The sequence below is a fragment of the Leucoraja erinacea genome, chromosome 20 (genome assembly GCF_028641065.1).
Source record: "Leucoraja erinacea ecotype New England chromosome 20, Leri_hhj_1, whole genome shotgun sequence".
Classification (NCBI taxonomy): domain Eukaryota; kingdom Metazoa; phylum Chordata; class Chondrichthyes; order Rajiformes; family Rajidae; genus Leucoraja; species Leucoraja erinaceus.
Window position 1 is genome coordinate 31,219,876 of NC_073396.1, and position 21,217 is coordinate 31,241,092.

At 37.8% G+C, this 21,217-nt stretch overlaps 1 protein-coding gene across 4 annotated transcripts in view; it reads right to left on the reverse strand.

The window, feature by feature from the left end:
• cramp1 (cramped chromatin regulator homolog 1) overlaps nt 1–21,217 on the reverse strand; it is a 62,133-nt gene that overhangs the window by 39,977 nt on the left and 939 nt on the right. For 2 of the 4 annotated variants that reach the window (XM_055651789.1, XM_055651788.1), the window contains exons 2-7: nt 18,941–19,218; nt 7,662–7,861; nt 6,867–7,020; nt 5,692–5,775; nt 3,656–3,704; nt 1,910–1,995 (exon numbers count right to left, since the gene is read on the reverse strand). In XM_055651789.1, the coding sequence (XP_055507764.1) occupies nt 1,910–1,995; nt 3,656–3,704; nt 5,692–5,775; nt 6,867–7,020; nt 7,662–7,861; nt 18,941–19,218 (851 nt within the window). The other 2 variants (XM_055651790.1, XM_055651786.1) reach the window with 2 other exon arrangements.

A 21,217-nucleotide genomic window follows, 5' to 3' on the forward strand; every position in this document is an offset into this window, starting at 1 on the left:
GAACACTAAATTCCTTCCATTTGGCCTATAAATTAATGTAAATTAGATATAAAAATCATGTTATATTGTGAATTATTTGTGAATAATCTTTGGACACTTAGGCTATTTAAAAATGTTAATCTTTCCTTAAGAAATGGGCTTTTGACTATCCAAGATCACAGCTTTTTTGTAATGTCCATTGAAAATCAATAGGGAACAAGATGCTAATTTCCGAGTATGAAAATGGCCATAACTTTTTTAATACTTGAGATATGAAAGTGAATTTGGTGTCAAATTAAACTTATTGTTATGCTTTATCTGATGGGATAAATTGCAGACTTGATTTTTAAAATCTCAAAATTTTGTAACATTGCTACATGTATGGCTGCTGAAGGTACTGGCTCACTTATCTTCATTGATGATACAACTGCGGATGGTAGTAACATAATGAACTCCGAAGTGTATAGACACATCCTATCTGCTCAAGTTCAAACAAATGCCTCAAAACTCATTGGCCGGCGGTTCATTCTACAGCAAGACAGCGATCCCAAACATACTGCTAAAGCAACAAAGGAGTTTTTCAAAGCCATAAAATGGTCAATTCTTGAGTGGCCAAGTCAATCACCCTATCTGAACCCAATTGAGCATGTCTTTTATATGCTGAAGAGAAACCTGAAGGGGACTAGCCCCCAAAACAAGCATAAGATAAAGATGGCAGAGCATCACCAGCAACTGGTGATGTCTATGAATCGCAGACTTCAAGCAGTGAATGGGGGGGGGGGATGACAATTATGTATAGTCACTGCTGTATTTTCCACATGGTGAAACCAAAATGTATAAAAATTGCCTTTATTAAAATCTGACAATGTGCACTTTAACCTAAAGTGATTTTTTTTCTATTACAATTCTCAAATTGTGGAGTACAGAGGCAAATAAACAAATGATGGGTCTTTGGCCCAAACATTATGGAGGGCACTGTATAGGGCCTCAGGAAAGCAACCAATATAACCAAGAACCATTCACATCCTTCTGCCTTCTCCCCTTTCCTGTCAGGCAGAAGATATAAAAAAGATTGAAAGCATGGACGACCAGATTCAAGAACAGCTTCGTTCCCATTGTTATCAGACTTTTCAATTGAGCTCTCAGGCTAAATCTCAATCCATCTCATTGCAGTCCTTGCAGTTTGTATCTGTACTTTCTCTGCAGCACTATGTTCTGCATCATTTATTTTCTGTTTTGTACTCGAGCACAGTATGATTTCCCTCAATAGCACACAAAGTAAAGTTTTTCCACTGTATCTTGGTACTTATGATAATAATAAATCAACACCTATTTAAAAAAATATATATATATATATTGAATTGCTATTTTGGACCTCAAGAAATGGTATGTACATTTTCCATTAATGCATACAGGAACTGATAAGAAACTGAGATGTTACTATAAAGTATGGCATCTAACACAGTAGTAAGACTATTTTGTTTACAATTACAATGTTGCATTAAGTGTGGGGAGAAAAGGGCTTGTGATCTTCGATTCTGCAAAAAAACTGCCTTGACTATTTGTTTTTAATATAAATGGCAAACTTCTTTTTCATAGATCTTCATTACTGATTGGGAGAAGAAACCGAGGAAGTCATTCTGTATTTACAACTTTCACAACCAGTTGGAAATCCCCTCTATACAAAGGCTGAAATTCAGTAAATCTAAAATGCTATTACTCTTATATTCACAACTGGGCATTTCTAGATCCTGCCAAGATTGGCTGATTTGATAACTTATTTGCTCCAACGCAATGCCATAGGAACAAAAACACTAAACTTCCCATCCCGTTTGCACTTTTCCTTCTTGGTTGTTACTTACATCTTTAAAAAATAGCCCCTCAGAAATTTAGTTTAACTTTGAAACAAAAATTATTTTCTGGAACTTGCCTTCAGGATCGCAGATTTTTTTCAAAGCCCGGCACATTGGTGCTTTTATACGTAAATTACGGCCTTTGTATCGCACAGTTGTGGCCCTGAATCAATCGGAAAGAGAATCAAATTACTTTAATGAAGAAAAACCAAAATGAATCTTATAAAATTAGAGCAAAACACAAAGCGCTGGACGAACTCCGCAGGTCAGGCAGCATTTGTGGAAAGAATTGTGTGTTTTACTCTAAGAATCTGCAGACCCTTGTAAACTTAGAGTTCACATGGTAGAGCAAATTTCCACATGTTTGTCAAACCAGCTATGGCTGTCCCACCTGGAATCATTGTGGTAAAAGAGATTGATTAATCAGCTGCAGCTATTGCAATTTGTAGAAACCTTGTATTAGAAACATAGAAAATAGGTGCAGGAGGAGGCAATTCGGCCCTTCGTGCCAGCACCGCCATTCATTGTGATCATGGCTGATCGTCCCCAATCAATAACCCGCGCCTGCCTTCTCCCCATATCCCTTGATTCCACTAGCCCCTAGAGCTCTATCTAACTCTCTCTTAAATCCATCCAGTGACTTGGCCTCCACTGCCTTCTGTAGCAGGGAATTCACAACTCTGGGTGAAAATTTTTTTGCTCACCTCAGTCTTAAATGGCTTCCTCTTTATTCTAAGACGGTGGCCCCTGGTTCTGGACTCGCCCAACATTGGGAACATTTTTCCTGCATCTACCTTGTCCAGTCCTTTTATAATTTTATATCTTTCTATAAGATCCATTGGTAAGTTCTTACAACTAATTTACCATTAACTTAATGACGTCCTTTTCAAATTATTCATAATCCCAACTGTCAACATTTGATGTCAGATTATTCTTGAATTTCAGTTGCTTTAATAAATTTTACTGTCCTACCACCTCACCAAAACAAAACAATTAGTATCTCAGTTAATTTTACCAATATAGTTGGTGTTTCCAGATCCATTTCTATGCTAATCCCCAAAGCAGTCCATTCATCCTATAATCACTCCCCACACAGGAAGCCCTAGTTATCATTTCTTTCAGTGATTTTCTTTCTACCTCCGAGCTTTAACAATGATTCAGTAGATTTGTGCTCAGCCCAGTGCCAGAGCTAACAGAGCCATGGCTTCATGCCCTGGTTCAATATTAATCTTGAGTATAGTGTGCATGAAACTTGCATGTTCCACTCAGCACCATTTCTCTGAGTGCTCTGGTTATACCACACATCTTAAAAACATCTGGTAAAGATTACTAGGTTAACTGGCCGACTACAAATTGCTGCTCCTAGTGTGTTGGTGAGTAAGGGTGGCCGGTTGATAGAATGCGGGTAGAAAAAAACTAGCCATTGTGTAAACAGATAGTTGATGATTAATGCAGACTTGGTGGGCCGAAGAGCCTATTCCTGTGCTCTTTAGGACTCTACTGAAATAATCAATATGGTCAAGACAGTTTAATCAGTCCTGGGAAATTATTAACTTACAAGAAAGGGAAATGAAAATGATCAGCTATTTTAGTGATGTAGGCATTTTTGTGGTGACTGGAGATTGTGACATACCATCATACTGATAGCAAGACAGCTGAAAAATGCAAAAGGGTTCAGTTCAGGTTATCATTTACATCAAATTAAAAACAAATTAACTTTCAAAACATTTTCATTTCTAGATTGGGTCAGCCCTATGGAAAATGAACAAGGTTAATTGCATTGTTATATGGTTGCAGGCTAACCTTTGCATGAAGTTACTTACCCAGCTTGAATTAATTCATTGAGTTTGGCTGCATTTTTATCATCCATGCCTATAAAATACAAGAAACATTATAGCATGGAGTTAATAACCAAGCTATCATTTAAGCATGAATTAAATGGTGCCCCAAGGCATCATTTTTTTTCACTGAATGTGACTTTAATACTACTTCTATCTACAGAGTCATTAAGCATTTATCTACAATACAATACAATACAATTTATTTGTCACTTGAACCTCATAGAGGCTCAAGTGAAATGTTGTTTCTGCAGTCATACATACAAGAAAAAAAAGACCCAAGACACAACACAATTTACACAGACATCCATCACAGCGCATCTCCACCTCGCTGTGATGGAAGGCAAAAAAAACGTATCTCTCCCCTGCTTATCTACAACATGTAGATAATTTAATTGCTCAAAGCCTATACATAAGCCTATATACATTGCACCTCTAACTGCACTCGAGTAGGTTGTGGTGAAAAGCTATCAGGAACCACTGCCATCCTTCTGATGCAACACATACAAGGTTGCTCGTAAGGAGTGGCGGCTGATAAGAGTACCAGAATTTATTTGCTGATACCGGGACAATTTGTTCTCTTGACTATTCAAAGAGTTGATATGCATCAGTTTATCTATTTGATCGAAAAAGAATGTTCAAAGCCAGTACCTTAATTTATGTGATGGAGAAAAATAGAAAGCAGGGTGTTGCAAGATCTGTACCAAGAATAATCTGACACACAGCTAACATCTTACCAAAATAATAACGTACCTTTTGCAGCAATACTCTACCTATTAACATTAATAGGTGGAAAATCAAGATTCCCGATTTCCCATTATGCTGTCAGGTGGCAAGGAAACTCAATATTCTACCTAGAAAGCTACAGCATAGAAAAGGCTCACTTGGGTAAGACAAATGCATTATATATTTTTTGCTTTATGGTTCACAGAGTGAAAAAAGATGCACATGGGTAACATTTATCTGCCACGTATATCTTTGTATACAAGTTCACTATTTTTGTTGTAAATAAATCATAGTCCTTATGTAAGTGAATTTGTCGGTTAGTTCACACTTCACAAGTATTTAATCTGCATTTGGCATTGCAGGAGCAAGGAGGACATAGGAACGAGTCCTCGTTCTTCTCAGGATTTGTTACATATGTGCAAACTAGAAGATGGGATGCCCTTTTTTGTGGTCTCAATTTTAAAAAGACATTGCATATGTCGGACAAAGTGCAAATCCTTACAAGTATCTATATTAAGAACCAATAAGTGGACTGTGCATAATTGAATTTAATAGAAATGAATTTTGGAAATGGAATACAATGTGGAAACATTATGTTATTGGTGCACACTACTTGGTGCACTGTAGCCCAGTTCATCACACGTACCAGATTTCCCACCACTGACTCCATCCACATTGCCGAGAACTATATTCTGCACTCGTCCCCCTAATTCTTCTCGAGTTAGACTTGATTGTATTTATGTATAGTTATATCTGATCTATTTGCATAGCATGCAAAACAAAGCTTTTTTCACTGTACCTTGGTACATTTGATAATAATAAATCTAGGATGAATTTCTATACCATATTGCTTTAGGGCTAACATAAGTTACCTCCAGAAAACAAACAAGAATCCAGAAGATTTATTCCACAAAACGCTGAAAGTATAGCACAAGCGCAAGCCCACAATGTCTGTGTTGAACATGATGCCAAATGAAACTAATCCTTTCTGTTTTCATGTGATGCTTAATCCCTTCATTCCTTGCATATATGTATGTGCTTAGCCAAAAGCCTCTTAAATCACCACTATGGTATCTGTTTTCACCACCATCCCCGGCAGCATGACACTCCCCGTTTAACACTTGCCCTAAACATCTCCTTTACAATTTGCCTTTCTCGTCTTAAAGTCACACCCAATGGTATTTGGCATTTCCACCATGGGACAACGGTTATGTCTATCCTATCAATGTCTCTCCAAATGTTTCAATCATGGCAAGCTCAAAGTCTTACTCGACCAAGTCCACCAAAATACTCACATCCTCCGATTTTTTTGCGCAGTTCTCCATAGCATATTAACCCATAGAGCTCCTGAGAGGATTTCTTCAGCCCTCGAGAGAATACTGCAAGCAAAATACAATTTTCAGCATTTATTGGGTCTTCAAGATACAAGTAAAAATCAAACTAGACTTTTGGCATTCGGGAGCAAGAGAGCATCTGATTAAGGTAGGATCCACGATACAAATCTGGTCCCAGCAAAGTAAACAAAAACAAATCAGTGACCCACTTTATACCCCACCCAATTTTCTTTTTAACTGAAAAAAGTAAAATAAATTAAATACCATTCATAAATCTTTCCAAACTACTGAAGAGGGAATCAGTGATTTTGCTAGATTGTCAGAGAAAAGTTGTGGAAAATTATGAGTATTTAATCGCAGCCCCAAATTATTACTTCTGGAATTAACATGCTATCACCCCAGTTTGATTCTATGAGATAAGATTTGTATTTTGTCTTCTCAGTCTTCTTTAAAATAGGGATGATTTAATTATGGGAGTTAGCTACTTTGGGAGTTATTTTGATTTGTCAGATCCATCACAACACAACTATGTTGTGCTCCAATTACAAACGATTGGTGTTTTAACTTGAATTGAAAGTACAAATCAATCTTGGGCATATGAATCATTGCAAATTATATTTTGTGTGTGAAATATTTTCAGGAGAATGGTATATTACCACAGATGATTCAAGTGTTTATACCCACACTAACATTTATCTCCGTATATTTTTTGTGACTACTTAACAGAAGCATATTAGGCAATCACTATTTGGTGCTTTTTATATGGAGAGAAAACACATTTTTAGCAACTTTAAAAGCAATCCTACTTTTTTAAAATGTCTCCTCTCTTCCGGCTTTCTCCCCCCCCCCCCCCGCCCCCCCAAAAATCAGTCTGAAGAAGGATCCCGGCCCAAAACGTCACCTATCCTTGTTCTCCTATCTCTGCCTTACTTTTTAAAGACGCTGATCAGAACATATAATGTCAACGCATAAAAAAGAAAATTAGGATCATAACTGGAGTAATACTCTTTGGAGATTTTAACTAAGGAATTTCTTGCATTCCATTAAAAAAAAAAAAAGAAATTCTGCATCACACACAGAGAACCTAAAACAAAACATGTCCAAGAATGAAATGTGCCCTTAGACCCCGAATTCACCATTATTGAAGTCGATGTATTTGGAGATCTTGTGCCAAGTACGATAGTAGAAGTGCCGAACTTGCTCCTTGTTTTTCACCATACTTGCTGGCTTCCCTTTCTTCTTGTACTTTAGAGCTATGTTATTCTGTATTGCTTCAAAATCCTTTCCATGCTACAAAATTAATGAAAAATAAATTTTATGATGGTGTCCATATAAATGGAAAGATGCAAGTAAAATTCAAATTAGACTTTTGGATTTAATCTGAACGAACAACCATTCAGGAGCTAAAGAGAGCATCTGATAAAAGTAAAATCAATGCTACAAATCTGGTCCCAGCCACTGACTCATCCCTGTCCGCCATGTTTTCTGGACTACATTGGCTTTTTTCAATTTTCCTATAATTTGTACAAAGAGGAGATTCAGACCACACATTCATAATATTGCCAAAACTATCTACTTCAGTAACATCACCCAAATTGTTCCCACCCAAATTGTTTGTAACCCTAATGCAAACCACAAACACGGTGCTACTTTTCAAGGTCATGTATAATACAAAGTTTTGTAGAATTCAGAAGTCATGGTATCATTTTTATCTCTCAGGACTTTTGTAATGTTTTCATCATTTCATTATTGGGGAATGTTCTTTTGGGAAACTGTAAAGAATTATTTTGTGACAAAACCTTGTAACTCAATGAAAAAGACGTTTAACTGTTAATCAGATTTTAAATAGCATGTAATGCAGTGTTATATCTTTAGTACTAAATGTCACTAATCAAATGAACATTTCAACTCAACCCCTGGAAACCACGCACCTCATATAATCCTTCAAAAAATGAGTTTTTATCCTCGGCACTCCACGACTCCCACTGCCTTCGAACTTTCTTCTTGTTCCCTTCCTCTTTTTCTCCAGATATGGCAGATAAACTCTTTGCTGTGGTTTTGCTGCTTCCACCTGCACTGCCCACAGTAATGCCAGGCGCATAACCAGAAGCAGCAGAACTCCCCTCAAGACCTATTGAAAGAAAAAATGTTAGTAGAGTAAAACGTATTCAGAAGTAAAAGTGCAGTCAAAGACATCTAAACAAACTAATTCCAAGAAGGTTCCTGGTCCAATGACCAAAAGAGATTATGTAGATCAGCTTCATAGAATATTTGATTCTTTGAAAAGTAATAGCCATTATCATTACACATAATCAGCAACTCAATCCCATAGGGAAGCAAGTTTGTCAAAAGCAGGTGAAATATTGAAGTATAAAAGCTAGGAAATTATCAGAAAAGGACAGTGCTAGAGTAACTCAGGTCAGACAGCATCTCTGGAGAACACGGATAGGGTGATGTTTCGGGACAAGACCCTTCTTCAGACTGATTGTGGGGAGGATGATCCCTCTGCTCTACATTCCTCAGTGCCCTGACACCTCACACTTCTCTAGATTAAACTCCATCAACCATTCCGTAGCCCAACAGATCAAGATCGTGCTGCAATTTTTGATAACCAGTGATGATGGTGCCTTCTGCAGATTTCATAGGAGCAATCTTGGAGACTGTTGAATCTATTGCTCGGTTTATGCCATTGTACATGGCACAATGATTTCCAGTCGCTTGCAGTTTGGATTTCTTTGCACAATTCCCTTCATTACCTATATGCATAATGTCTTGCTGCTCTCTGTCTGGCTGTTTTAGCAAGCTTTTGGCCTCTATGCGTGTTGTGGTTGGGTTGTACCTCATGCGAGGTGCTCAGAGAATTTAGCTTCATTGATGGGTGATATTTCATCCAAGTGAAACCTCAAACCAGTCAGTATTCTTACATTTTTTTTTCCCCCAAAGGCAAATGATGCTGCCTCATAGATGACCGTTTTCAAAGATTTCCGGGCTTTGTTGGTATTCCTTGGAGGGTCCAGAGTTGAGAGTGCTTGGATGAGCAGTTCTGATAAATGGTGAAGTTCACCAACAAGAAATGGAAATGTTGATATAGGGCTGGCCTTTCTGTTTGGACGTATGTATAATATGTGGGAGTAGCTTTACCTTGTTCTTGATGGGCGAGTAGTCAGTATCACAATCTGCACTGACAGGGATCAACATTAACCAATAAAAGTGAGCCCTTAAATCTAAATAACCAATATAGCATTCCCAAGGGTCCTCAAATAATCCCTGGTACATTACAGCAAATTTACAGTCACATTACATCCTAAATCATACTTCAAGGCCAAAATAGCCATCACTTCCATGTTTATGCATAGTACAGGTCCACCACCGATTTTCCGACAACGGGTGGGGTTCCGGCACCTCCTTTAATCCGGACAATATCTCGAGAGTGCATTTGAAACATTGAAAATGTTTCCTAGGCTGGGTGAGGCGTACATTATCAAATTCATCAGGACTTCCATGCCGATTCCCCCCCTATGACCAGGGCACTGGAATACCGTCCCGGCAGGAGTCGGCAGATCCGTTCCCTTAGCCGACTTCCGTGGCCAATCGACGGGTCGAATTTGCCGGCTGCAGCCGGGGCTCTGGAACTCCGGATCTGCCTTCTCTGGCCGGGCCATTCCCGTAGTAGACCAGCGGCTGACTTTGGGGATTCGGCTGCCCAAGGCTGTACCCTCTGCCGAACCGTGCAAAATGGTTAATATGGCAAGTGTGCCGGAAAATCGACAGTGCACCTGTATGAAACAAATTACAAAGAACTTATTGGATGCATATATGTAATCGTCAAACTTAGCATATTATAATTTTTAGTACCGTGCCACCCTACAGTCATTCACCGAATTATATATTCACTCACTTCAGGAAATTCACTATGTAAAATTTATTAATGGGAATTTCACACTTCTCAACATTCAAAAACAGATTCTTAAATACTTTGAAAATCAAAACACTGCAGATGCTGTAAATCTAAAGTAGAAACAAAAAATGTTGGAAAACGTTAGCAGGTCACAGAGCGGCTGTGGAAGGAGAATCAGGGTTAACAATTTAGGGATACATTTTAGATACAATCAATGTTTGGTCCAATGCATCAGGTAAGTATTGAATTAATGTTGACCAGCTTAGAGCAGTTTCCAATTTTCAGCCCATGAGGTTTTATGATTGCTAACTATTTCACTCTCCGTAGATGCTGCCTGACCTGCTGATATTTCCAGAATTTTCAATTGTTATTTAAAAATCTATATTTTGATATGATTTTTTTGAGATGGATATGGCCACATCTCTCCTCAGATTTTCTTATCTTTCAAACATTGAGTTTTGACCGAAGAGGCAAACGCATGATTTCAGCAGCACAAGGCTTAGAGGAAACAGTGTTAACACAACTGCTGATCAAACTGAGTGTCAAAAATCGGATGAAATTATATATTTCCTAACTACAGTGGGCCAATTAATAATTGAAAAAAATGGCCTCATTGTAAACTCCCGTGCTATTCTAGCACCAAAAATCAAATCAGAATAATGATGCTGAATGTCACCATTAGGTAAAGCTTATGGATTTTTTTTTGCAGAGTATACAATTGCTGATGTTAGCAAAATAACACTTTTACTTTTGTTTGAAGCGGCTACGATTTTTAGTCACCAATTTTTTTCAGTCAGATGGGTTGCAAATGCAGTTACCTGTGGTTGGAATCTATAAATTGTCTCATTAATTATTTTTAAATGGTAATATACTTAAGAAAAGCAAAGAGTTTTTTTTTCCCCCCCCCCAGTGTCAGTTCCTGTTTTTTTCTTTTTGCTTACTCAGCCATTAAAAGCTCGAGCCCCAGCACATACTTGAGACACAGCAATATTTGGTCAAAGCCGTCTGAAAAATAAGGAATTTTAGATGGGAAATCTAGAGCAAAAATTCCCAGATTTCAACCATTGGACCTCGCATAACTTTACAGGCCAGCAGTCTGCTTTATTTCCACGCATTTTTCAACTTGCGAATTTGTCCATTTACAGCCTTCAAGGCTAGGGATGATATAGTATGAAAGTTTAGACGCACTGGTGGATAAATCCCAAATAAGAACATCAAGGTTGCTTTCCAGTTGCAGCCCGAGAAGCTCAAGTGTCAATTACAAAAACAAAGTGCAATGTAGTGGCCCAAATCTTTTTTTTTAAAGAAACAGCAGTCCAAGGTATTCTGAAGATTCAATGTAGCCCAGTCTAATCTGTTTCACCTGTTCACCAGAGTTTAATTGCTCCATTAGTGGCCACATCTTCAGCTGCCAGAGTTCCAAAATACCCTCCAACTCTACTTTTCAAGCTACTCGAACCATTATTTCATGACCAAGCATTTGCTCATCTGCCCTAATACATTATGTAGGATGAACTTAATTCTTTGTCCAACAGCATTCCTCTGAATACTGTTGGACATTTTGCTATGTTGACTGACAATATACACATGCAAGTTGTTTCAAATTTCTGGACTAAACAGGCTACTGGATTACAGAAACAAAGGCAGATTAGAGAATTAAAGCAAAGGTCTCGAATCATCACAAGAACAGGTAGAACTGACATCAGTAGCAATAGCTAACAAAACAACAGATTAACAAACTATAATGCAAAATAAAAACAGAAAATGGTACAAACACAGGGTGAATTATGTGAAAAGAGGGACGGAATTGTACTTCTCAACAGCATAGAAGTATTTCTAACTTTAAGTTTGGATAATCTGCCATATATTTCCAACATCAATTTTATTTTGGATACATAGCATTTACAATGTTTTGTGTTTATTATGATTTAAAAAAAAGTTATTTTTTTAACCACAAATCACAGGCAGTACAATTAATTAGTTAGTTTGCAAAAATAACAAAAAAACACTCCAAATTCATAAAGAAAATGCAGCAAGTCTGCACCTGGCTTGTTCAGATTGCACCAGTCACACTCACATTAAACACATCAGGTCAGGCAGACTAGAGTATATTTTAAACTTGATCACAAATATCATTTTTAATGATGAGCATTATTTAAAAAAAGCATATTTAAGCAATGTGTATGTAAACAACTGAATAAATCACCTTTATCCATAACTCTCAAATGATTATCCCTTCTGAATTTTAAACCTCTTATGGATTTAAGAAAATATGCTGTCTTTAATACCAGAGGATATTTATTCTAGTTCAGAAATTGCATGGTTTCATTATTTTGAAAATTACAACTGATTGCTTGTGTGGCAACAATGGCTATAAATCCTTTATTATAAAAGAAACCCAGTATCAAAGCTGCAGAAAGATCATGGAGAAACTCAGCGGGTGCAGCAGCATCTATGGAGCGAAGGAAATAGGCAACGTTTCAGCCCGAAACGTTGCCTATTTCCTTCGCTCCATAGATGCTGCTGCACCCGCTGAGTTTCTCCAGCTTTTTTGTGTACCTTCGATTCTCCAGCATCTGCAGTTCCTTCTTAAACACTGCAGAAAGATCATGTTAGATTTCTGTTCAAGCATATTCATTAGCAATTGAATGCAATAATGTAACGGTTTGTAACATATTCCTCAATAAAGCAAATTCAGGAGCAGCAGCAAAATAGAAATTACATTGCCCATTGTTTTGCCAAGTAGTAACAGGTAAATAAACATGAATGCGTAACCATGGAATATATTTTAGAACAGGTTGTAGTTTTAAATCAAACCTCAGAACCAACTGAGTGCATTAATGTAACGGTTTGTAATCTGTTCCTCGAAGAACATAATTTTAATATTTTCATACACGGAATTCAAAATCTGACATTAACGAAACCAATAATGCAAATTCAAAAGCAGTAGGGACATTTTAAAGTATTTAGTGTTTATTGAAGAATTATATTCCTAAATTCACTCAGGTGGTACAATGATTGGCATATTTATTTGAAACATAGCTTTGAATTGGAGTTTAGGCGATGATACAAAAGCTTCCTTCTAACACAGCGATTAGGACCCTAATTATTAAGAGTAGTCCCAGACCAGTTCCTGAGAGCATAAATCTGCTCTACAAAAGTGCTTCCAGACATTATATGTAACTCTCACTAAGTGAAGCTATAAGCATAGCTAGCAGCAGGAATTCATACTTGGTCAGAATAAAGTACTCTTTTAGAGGTTAATATAGATTACTGGAACATTTTTGAAGCTTACTCTGTTTTATTCTTTCTTACACCTTGGCCAATAATGTATGATGTCAAGAAAATGCTATTCAGCACCTTTGCTTAATTTAGGAAGCAAAATTATTTGGATACAAATTGAACCACAATAAAATTACAAACATTCTATCACTTTCCGTAGAGCACCTATGTGGACCCTTATTATAGCTGGGCATTTTTGAATTTTTAAAAGCCTTTGAAAGTAAGGATTGAATACAATGTTAAAAAAAACTGCAACAGCATGGATGCATAGCATAAAATAAATATGCAACTTACCTACAACAGGTTTTTTTTGTACGTGGTATAATTTCTTATAACATCCCTAACAATTGTCTAATTATGAGACAAAGCCAACTATATACAACTTCAGAAGTTCAGACAATTTACAAACAGCTCCTGCTGTTCTCACAAGTGAGAAACTATCTGATACAAATTAGATCATTAAATGCATTTCATGTCTGTGTTAAGTAAAATTAGTTAAAAAGGAATACTAACTTTTATATCCAAATTGTTCAAAGGTAGATCAATTTCAATGCAATTAGAATGTATGTGGTGGATACACAAACATTGCATATTAGAACCACCAAGCATCAGAAATAATGATTTAACAAAAAATATATTAAATTGACCATCCATTTCACCACCAACTTCCATTTGGCACTCAAATTCACCTGGACCATTTCCGACGTCGCTCTACCATTTCTAGACCTCACTATCTCCATCGCAGGTAACAGACTACTGACTGACATCTACTACCAACCCACTAACTCCCATGGCTACCTGGACTACACTTTTTCCCACCCTGCTTCCTGGAAGAACTCTATCCCCTACTCCCAATTCCTCCGTCTACACCGCATCTGCACCCAGGATAAGGTGTTCCAAACCAGGGCATTGGAGATGTCGTCATTCTTTAGGGAACGGGGGTTCCCCTCTTCGACTATAGATGAGGCTCTCACCAGAGTCTCTGCTATATCCAGTAGCTCTGCTCTCCCCACCCCCCCACTCATAACAAGGACAGAGTCCCCCTTGTCCTCACCTTCCACTCTACCAGCCGTCATATACAACAGATAATCCTCCGACATTTTTGTCACCTCCAACGGGATCCCACCACTGGCCACATCTTCCCATCTCATCTTGTTTTCAGCTTTCCGCAGAGACCGCTCCCTCCGTAACTCCCTGGTCATTTTGTCCCTGCCCACCCCAACCACCCCCTCCCCTGGCACTTTCCCTTACAACTGCAGGAAATGCTACACTTGTCGCTTTACCTCCCCCCTCGACTCCATCCAAGGACCCAAGCAGTCTTTCCAGGTGAGGCAGAGGTTCACCTGCACCTCCTCCAACCTCATCTATTGCATTCGCCGTTCTAGGTGTCAACTGCTCTACATCGGTGAGACCAAGCGCAGGCTTGGCAATCACTCATCCAACACCTCCGCTCAGTTCGCATTAACCAAACTTATCTACCGGTGGCTCAGCACTCCAACGCTCCCATTCCAAATCCAACCTTTCTGTCCCGGGCCTTTTCCATGGCCAGAGTGAGTCCCACCGTAAATTGGAGGAGCAGCACCTCATATTTCGCTCGGGCAGTTTACACCCCAGCAGTATGAACATTGACTTCTCCAATTTCAGGTAGTCCTTGCTTTCTCCCTTCTTCCCCTCCACTTCCCAGCTCTCTCACAGCCTACTATCTCCGCCTCTTCCTTTCTTCTTTCCCCCCCCCACCCCCCATATCAGTCTGAAGAAGGGTCTCAACCCGAAACGTCATCTATTCCTTCGCTCCATAAATGCTGCCTCACCCGCTGAGTTTCTTCAGCATTTTTGTCTACCTTCGATTTTTCCAGCATCTGCAGTTCTTTCTTAAATATTAAATTGTCAAATAATTTGAATCGTGGAACATAAATTATAAAGCAGTATGAATTTAATGATTACAAATGCAAAGGGATTAAAAATCAATTTCCCCAATGAGGACCACTCTGTGTGCTACAGGGGTTCACGTTTGCAATCGTTCCACCAATGGCTTTCACCTCAAGTTGAATTAAGCTCTAGAGGTTTCAGCACCATTGGTGACTGGTGTAAATAAGTCAACCTATTTCAAGTTTGTTCACACCTTCAAATTTCAATTACACATTACAAATGCAAGTCATTTGAAATGATCCGTAAAGTGCACTTTCAAAACCATTATTGTCTTATTCTAGTGCAATATCTGTATTGCTTGCAGTCAATACTTCAGCATATCACATACTGTAACGGGAATGTCTCTTCAAAAATAAGCAATTGAGTGGATGCTTGCTGAAATGTTTAACAGGACAATAAAATGCACCGGGTCTGCTCAAGTATGCAAGTATTTAGATGTATTAATTTGGCTTAACTGTTCAACTAATTGAGGGCCATTCACTAATAAAATTAAGACTCCAGAGATAAGAAAAGTTGCCAAACAACTGGAATTGTCGTAGCAGCTTGGTATTTAGCATACATCGGAAAGTCAATGTACTTTAACTGAACTAAAGACACAAGGCAGAATGAATCTTAGAATTAAGAATATTAATGGGCTGCAGATGCAAAGGGTGCTGAGATTACAAGTGATCTGCATAAACACTAGATCAGCAACACAAATTGTTAAGGACATAGAGGACTAGAGTTTGTTTTTATACCTCAAAAGTCGAGAAGCAATGTTAAATTTGTACAAAGCACTAGTTAGACCGCTAAGTATTGTGCGTATTCCAATCTCGATGATACAAAAATGTTATGTAAAGAATTTAGCAGAATTCTGCATTCACCAACAGCTGGACCACTTTTCTTATCAAAAGAGAAGACTGGATAAGAGTTATTTAGCACCATAAATAAAGAGTTTGATAGTGTGGAGGCTGCTTCACTTATCTACGAGTCTGAAAAAGGTTGTTCATTATGCACTAGAATAAAACACGAGAATACCAGTAACAGATCAAATACAAAATTCAGGGAATTATTTGCAGTTATAGGACCTCACTATCATAGGAGTTGCTTGAAATAGATGGCACCTTTGTGCCAGAGACAGTTAGGAATGAGGAAGAAGAAATAGAGGGATATTGGTGCAGCGTGGAAGCCAATCATAACCATAGGTTTGCAAAGTTCGTAAACAATGGCTTGGGCAAGATAGGCTAACGTTCAGCATGTCTGGTGTTAGTGCCATGTAAATATCCAATAATAATCAATTCTGGCATGTTACAACGGATAACCTAACTACAAAGCAAAGAAGCAATAGATCCAACAGTCCCATCACCAACCCTCATTGAAATATTGGCATTTCTCAGACTTCTGAAGGCAACAAATTGTTTTGTTTCCAATTCTCCACAAAAATCAAAAGTTTAAAAAAAACTTCAAATTATGTCATTACAAAACTTAGTCCTTAGAAAATAAATGTAATTAAATCAAAGGCCTTCCAAATCAAAGAAACAAGCAACCAATATCACAATATGTGAATACATTGGCCAGTAAATGTTCCATTTCCAATCACACTAGCATTCATGTCATGATCCCAAAACTTACTTGTTTATATGGACTTACAACACGATATGAATGATATAGAATAAATGGATAAGGGCAAACAACTGTCGGGCAGTCACTCATTAACATTACATATTTATTGCGAATTTAGTAAGATAACTTAACGGTCACTTGGAAAGAGCAGACTGTTTTAATTCAAGAGCATGGAATTTAATATTAACGTTCAGATAACCTTCTTTGTAACCGAACATGGGGGAATGGTGTCTATTAATGCCGATTATCCGCTTTAACCAAGTACGGGTTTCTCCGTGAAACGGGTAGTTTTTAAATATAAGGTACTTTTTAAACAGCAAAAAATGTACTTTTGTTACTGCAATCTAAAAATACTAAAGGCTGTTTGCTACATTGTTTAATAGAGTATCATTGCGCAGTGTCGATCGAAGCAATTGCTTGTCAATTTCAGTAACCTCCTGCAGTATAAGTAGCAGCCTGTGTTCTTAGAAGAGACAGCAGCGGCTGATTACTGTGGGGATGGCTTAAACAAAAATCCCTAATGAAGAAGTCCATAATAATAAGGGTAGACTGTAATGAAGAGGGTTTCTATGGTCATAAAATGTTCTAAGGCAGGATTCTATCATCATACGCAAGAAGAAGAGGGGTTTGGGGAAGGATTCCACATACTAATCCAAAACACCACGAAGGTAAACAAAAATAATGAAATTACAATAATTTGGGATGTCTCAATGGTCAAACTCTGATGTTAGATAACAACGCTCTTCATCTAATCTAAATCAGAGCAAAGAAAAGCTCCAGGTGGTGGAAATCCAAATCAGAAATCTGGTGCACAGCAGGTCAGGCAATATCAGTAGGGAAAGCAATAGGATTTACATTTTGAGCTCAGGATCCTTTAGCAGAACTGGAGAAATGAGAAGGCAAGCAGATTTAAAATTGTAGAAAAAGGAGACAGAAAGAATGTTTGTGATAAGAGTGCAGAGTAATGTTTTCAAGGTGACCATTACTTTAAAAATATGACTTTCGAAGACAGAAAATAGAAATGGATTAAACTGAAATGGAAAGTACTACCATATCTGCGGAAAGTGAGAATTAAAGTTATCTGAAACTGTTAAATTCAACATTCTCCCCACATGGCTGTAATGTACCCAGATGAAAGAAGAGGTGTTCTCTCTCGAGCTTACATTAGGCATAGTTAGAGCATTAAAGAACGTTGAAGGCAGGGGCGTTAGAGTGGGATCAGGACAGAAAATTAATGTGACAGGAAACAGTAAGTTCACAGTTGCATTTATAGACCGAGTTACTTGGCCAAAGTTATCACCTAATCTACGTTGGGTCTCTCCAATGTAGAATAGACCACACTAAGTATTAAATGTTATTTAAAAGAATACTCTATTACACTTAGTTACTCTTCATTTAAAAATACAATTTTGTTACGAGTGAAATCATACTGTCACATTTAAATTATATTGCAAGTTATTTTTGAGCCATGGCCAAATATTCTCAAATTAAATAACCTCAAGTTAAAACTTAAATCAAATGGCATTGAAATCAGATGAATGAATTACATCTGAATAATGTAATTGTGCACTTAACAGAAGGCCACTATGGAGAATTTAACAGCTGGATGTTTTGCACAATAAATAGTGCAAATCCTTACTGTTTTACCTCAGTCCTTTATGACAGATCATACACTGCACAATCAAATTATTTTTCTATTAACAAATTAACTGAGGAGAATTATTGTCAGCATGCTAGAGGTGGCGATGTCTGAAATAGATGAATATGTAGAATTATTTTTAGATTTCAGAGATGTAGTATTACAATGTTTTCTTATTCCTGTGTTATACCAAGTGCAACAACACGGGTTGGTCACCTATGGCCAATGATAGAGCACATACTTCTGGCCGTTAACCACAAAACACTTCAAATTTGTGATCATGCACTGAGTGGAGTAAGAAATGCACCATTTGCGGAAAAAGTCAAATAAAAATTACAGTAACTGATGGGTAAAAAATTGAATTGTATAAGTGTTTTAAAAACTAGATAAATATATTATTTGAAAAACTGTACCAAACCTACTTTCTGTAATTCAGGTTCTGTTTCACATAAGCATCAACTACAATGCTGTTCCACTCAAAGAACAAGTTATATGCTGAAAAAACTCCTATAGTATTTTAAATTTAAAGTGATTTGTTTATGAATATATTCTTGGGAATCAGGTACATATGCCAGTAATGTGGAATATAGCTTCCCCAGTGAAGAGAATTAAATGTTATTCCTTAAGCGACTTCCATTGCAAAGCAGTGAACATACAGGCTGCTATAGCTGCAGGTTGCATACAGAAAGTAATGCATCAATATATATACAAAACCTATTTAAAGGAATCTTGGCTATAACCACTTTTGCCATAAAGAATGAGAAATTGTTGAAATAGCCTTGATAAAAACATTTTACCCTTGTAGAACTCTAATGTGTTTGTTGTCACCAAACTTTAACTGGCTTGAACCATCATTTTACCTTTTCCCTTATTGTTTTGGAAGCTGTTGGATCCATGAGAAGCAACTGGATCTTTCCTTAACCTCTTGTTGGGAGGTCTCACACTGGATCTTAAGAAATGATGCTGATCTGGACTGGTGGCAGCTGCTGAAGTATCTTCTCTCTTTGTGCTGTGTTCAGATCTGCAGCCTCCTTCTTCACTCTCCCCATCTCCTTCAGCACTCTCCTCGTCACCACTTCTTTTACACACTCTTCTCAGCCCTTCATCGCTGTTCACCTCCGCACATTTCGCCGTCATTCTGAAGAACACAAAACAAGGCAAAAATCAGTAAAATACATACTTTAAAGCTTTTTTATTTCTATATTTCTAAAGCCTCACAACTTGCAACTGTAAACATTTTTTCCAACATGGCCGCCGTTGTTTTTCTCCTGATCCCCCGATCGCTGTCCCGCAACCACCCGCTGAAAATTTTGTTCTCCTCGTCCAGGTTGGGGTTCTGAAGCGGAGTCTCGGACGCAGCCGGAGGGGGAAAGGGTTTTTCTTCGACTCTTGAAGGTGTTCGGGTTGAGAGAGTTGCAGTTTCTCGTAGCGTTAATGTCTTCCTCCTTCCCCTTGAGCTTCACTCCAAACCCGCGACATGTCGGCCGGGAGCAGCTGAAACCTCCACACACTCGGCCGGAATAAAGCGTCTATCCCTCCTGTTCATACCCATTCTGGTGGTCCTCGGCAGCCGAAACTGTCTTCTTCCTTCTCACCATGGGCACGGCCTGTTGGTGCGGGGTCTCCTCGGCCAAAGGTTCATATTTCCAGCTTCAGAAAGTGGCTGCTCTCTTTCCCCCTCTCTTCTCTCCTCGGGCTTCAACTCCCTTCGCCACAAGGAAATTACAAACACATCTACTCACAGAAATAAACCCCGCAACCCCCAATTTCATGCCATCCTCCCGCCAGCAGACCCGGACAGACAGGCTGCTCCCCTCTTTCCAGCACCTCAGCAGCTTTTAATCCAAAACACAAATGTCACCAACTCCACTCTCACTCCTCTCTCTGCCTCTCTGAACTTTGCTCGCTACGTCACCACAGCTGTTCCCCAAACTTCAGCACAAACTGCCGTGGATAGAAACGCATCATTACCAACAAGATCAAACCAAATTATATATTTTTGAATCTAAGAAGATATATTATATGAGAGTTTATTAAAATATAGTCACATAAAATAAAATCTACCCATCAAACAGGCAGAAGTTGCCTCTCAAAGTTACTCACGTTCATTGATCTCAAGCACTTCTCAATGTTTGAAGTCCGATTAGAAAAGTAACTATTCTAAATACTTTATGCCTTATCCATTCTATAGTTAAAGGAACTAACATTTTGTATGGAATAAGCAAAGATTTATGAGTGCGCTACTCAATCGATTCTGCATTTCAATGTAAGCATTTTTGGTATGCCAGATGAAAAGTATAACTATTAAACAAACACAAAGTGCAATCATCTATTTTTAAACCACAATGTCAGTGTAAAAGCATACTTCCACCATACAGTTTAACATGTTAACTAGTTAAAAATGGAACTGTTGGTCTTTAATAAAAACAAGTCATGTTCTATAGAAGCAAAGATAAACCGAAAAGGGTATTTTGCAAGCACAAGTAATCAAATCCTGTGATATACTATTTGTTGGATTGGGCAAAGTGTTTTTCTTATGTAATCAAAACTATAGTGAATTGGTGGTCAACTTTTAGTTTATCTGTGAATAACATTGATTTAAAGCATAAATGTAGACTATATTATTTCTGCTGAAAAAACAACTTAATATTTTCACTGTAAAATAGCGTAAAGCTATTCATAAAGTCCACTTTGATTTTGTAACTCATGTTCCAGTTAAATAATTTGCAATACATATCATCCTATTACAACAAAAATATTTTTTCTCATATTATAACCTTTTACTAACATTAGGGTACCATGACTAGTCTATTGATAAAGAAATCATATTTAAATAACAATTTGCACCTTGTCCTAATGATGTTTGCTCCAAAGTTCAACAGTGCAAAATGGCCATCAAAAAAATCTATTATTATATCATTCCTGATGTAATGCAATTTTCTCTGACAACTCACTACGCAAAAGACTATTGAAATATTCTGCCAATGCAAAGTTATTGTACAAGAACATTGTTTGAAAATGTTCTCCAATGAAATACCCCGAAGCGTATAAGATTCTGATACATAAGGAAGCCTTATTTCCAATCTGATGAAAACAATCTGTGATATTCATCACCATCAATGTTTCTGTCCCCAAGT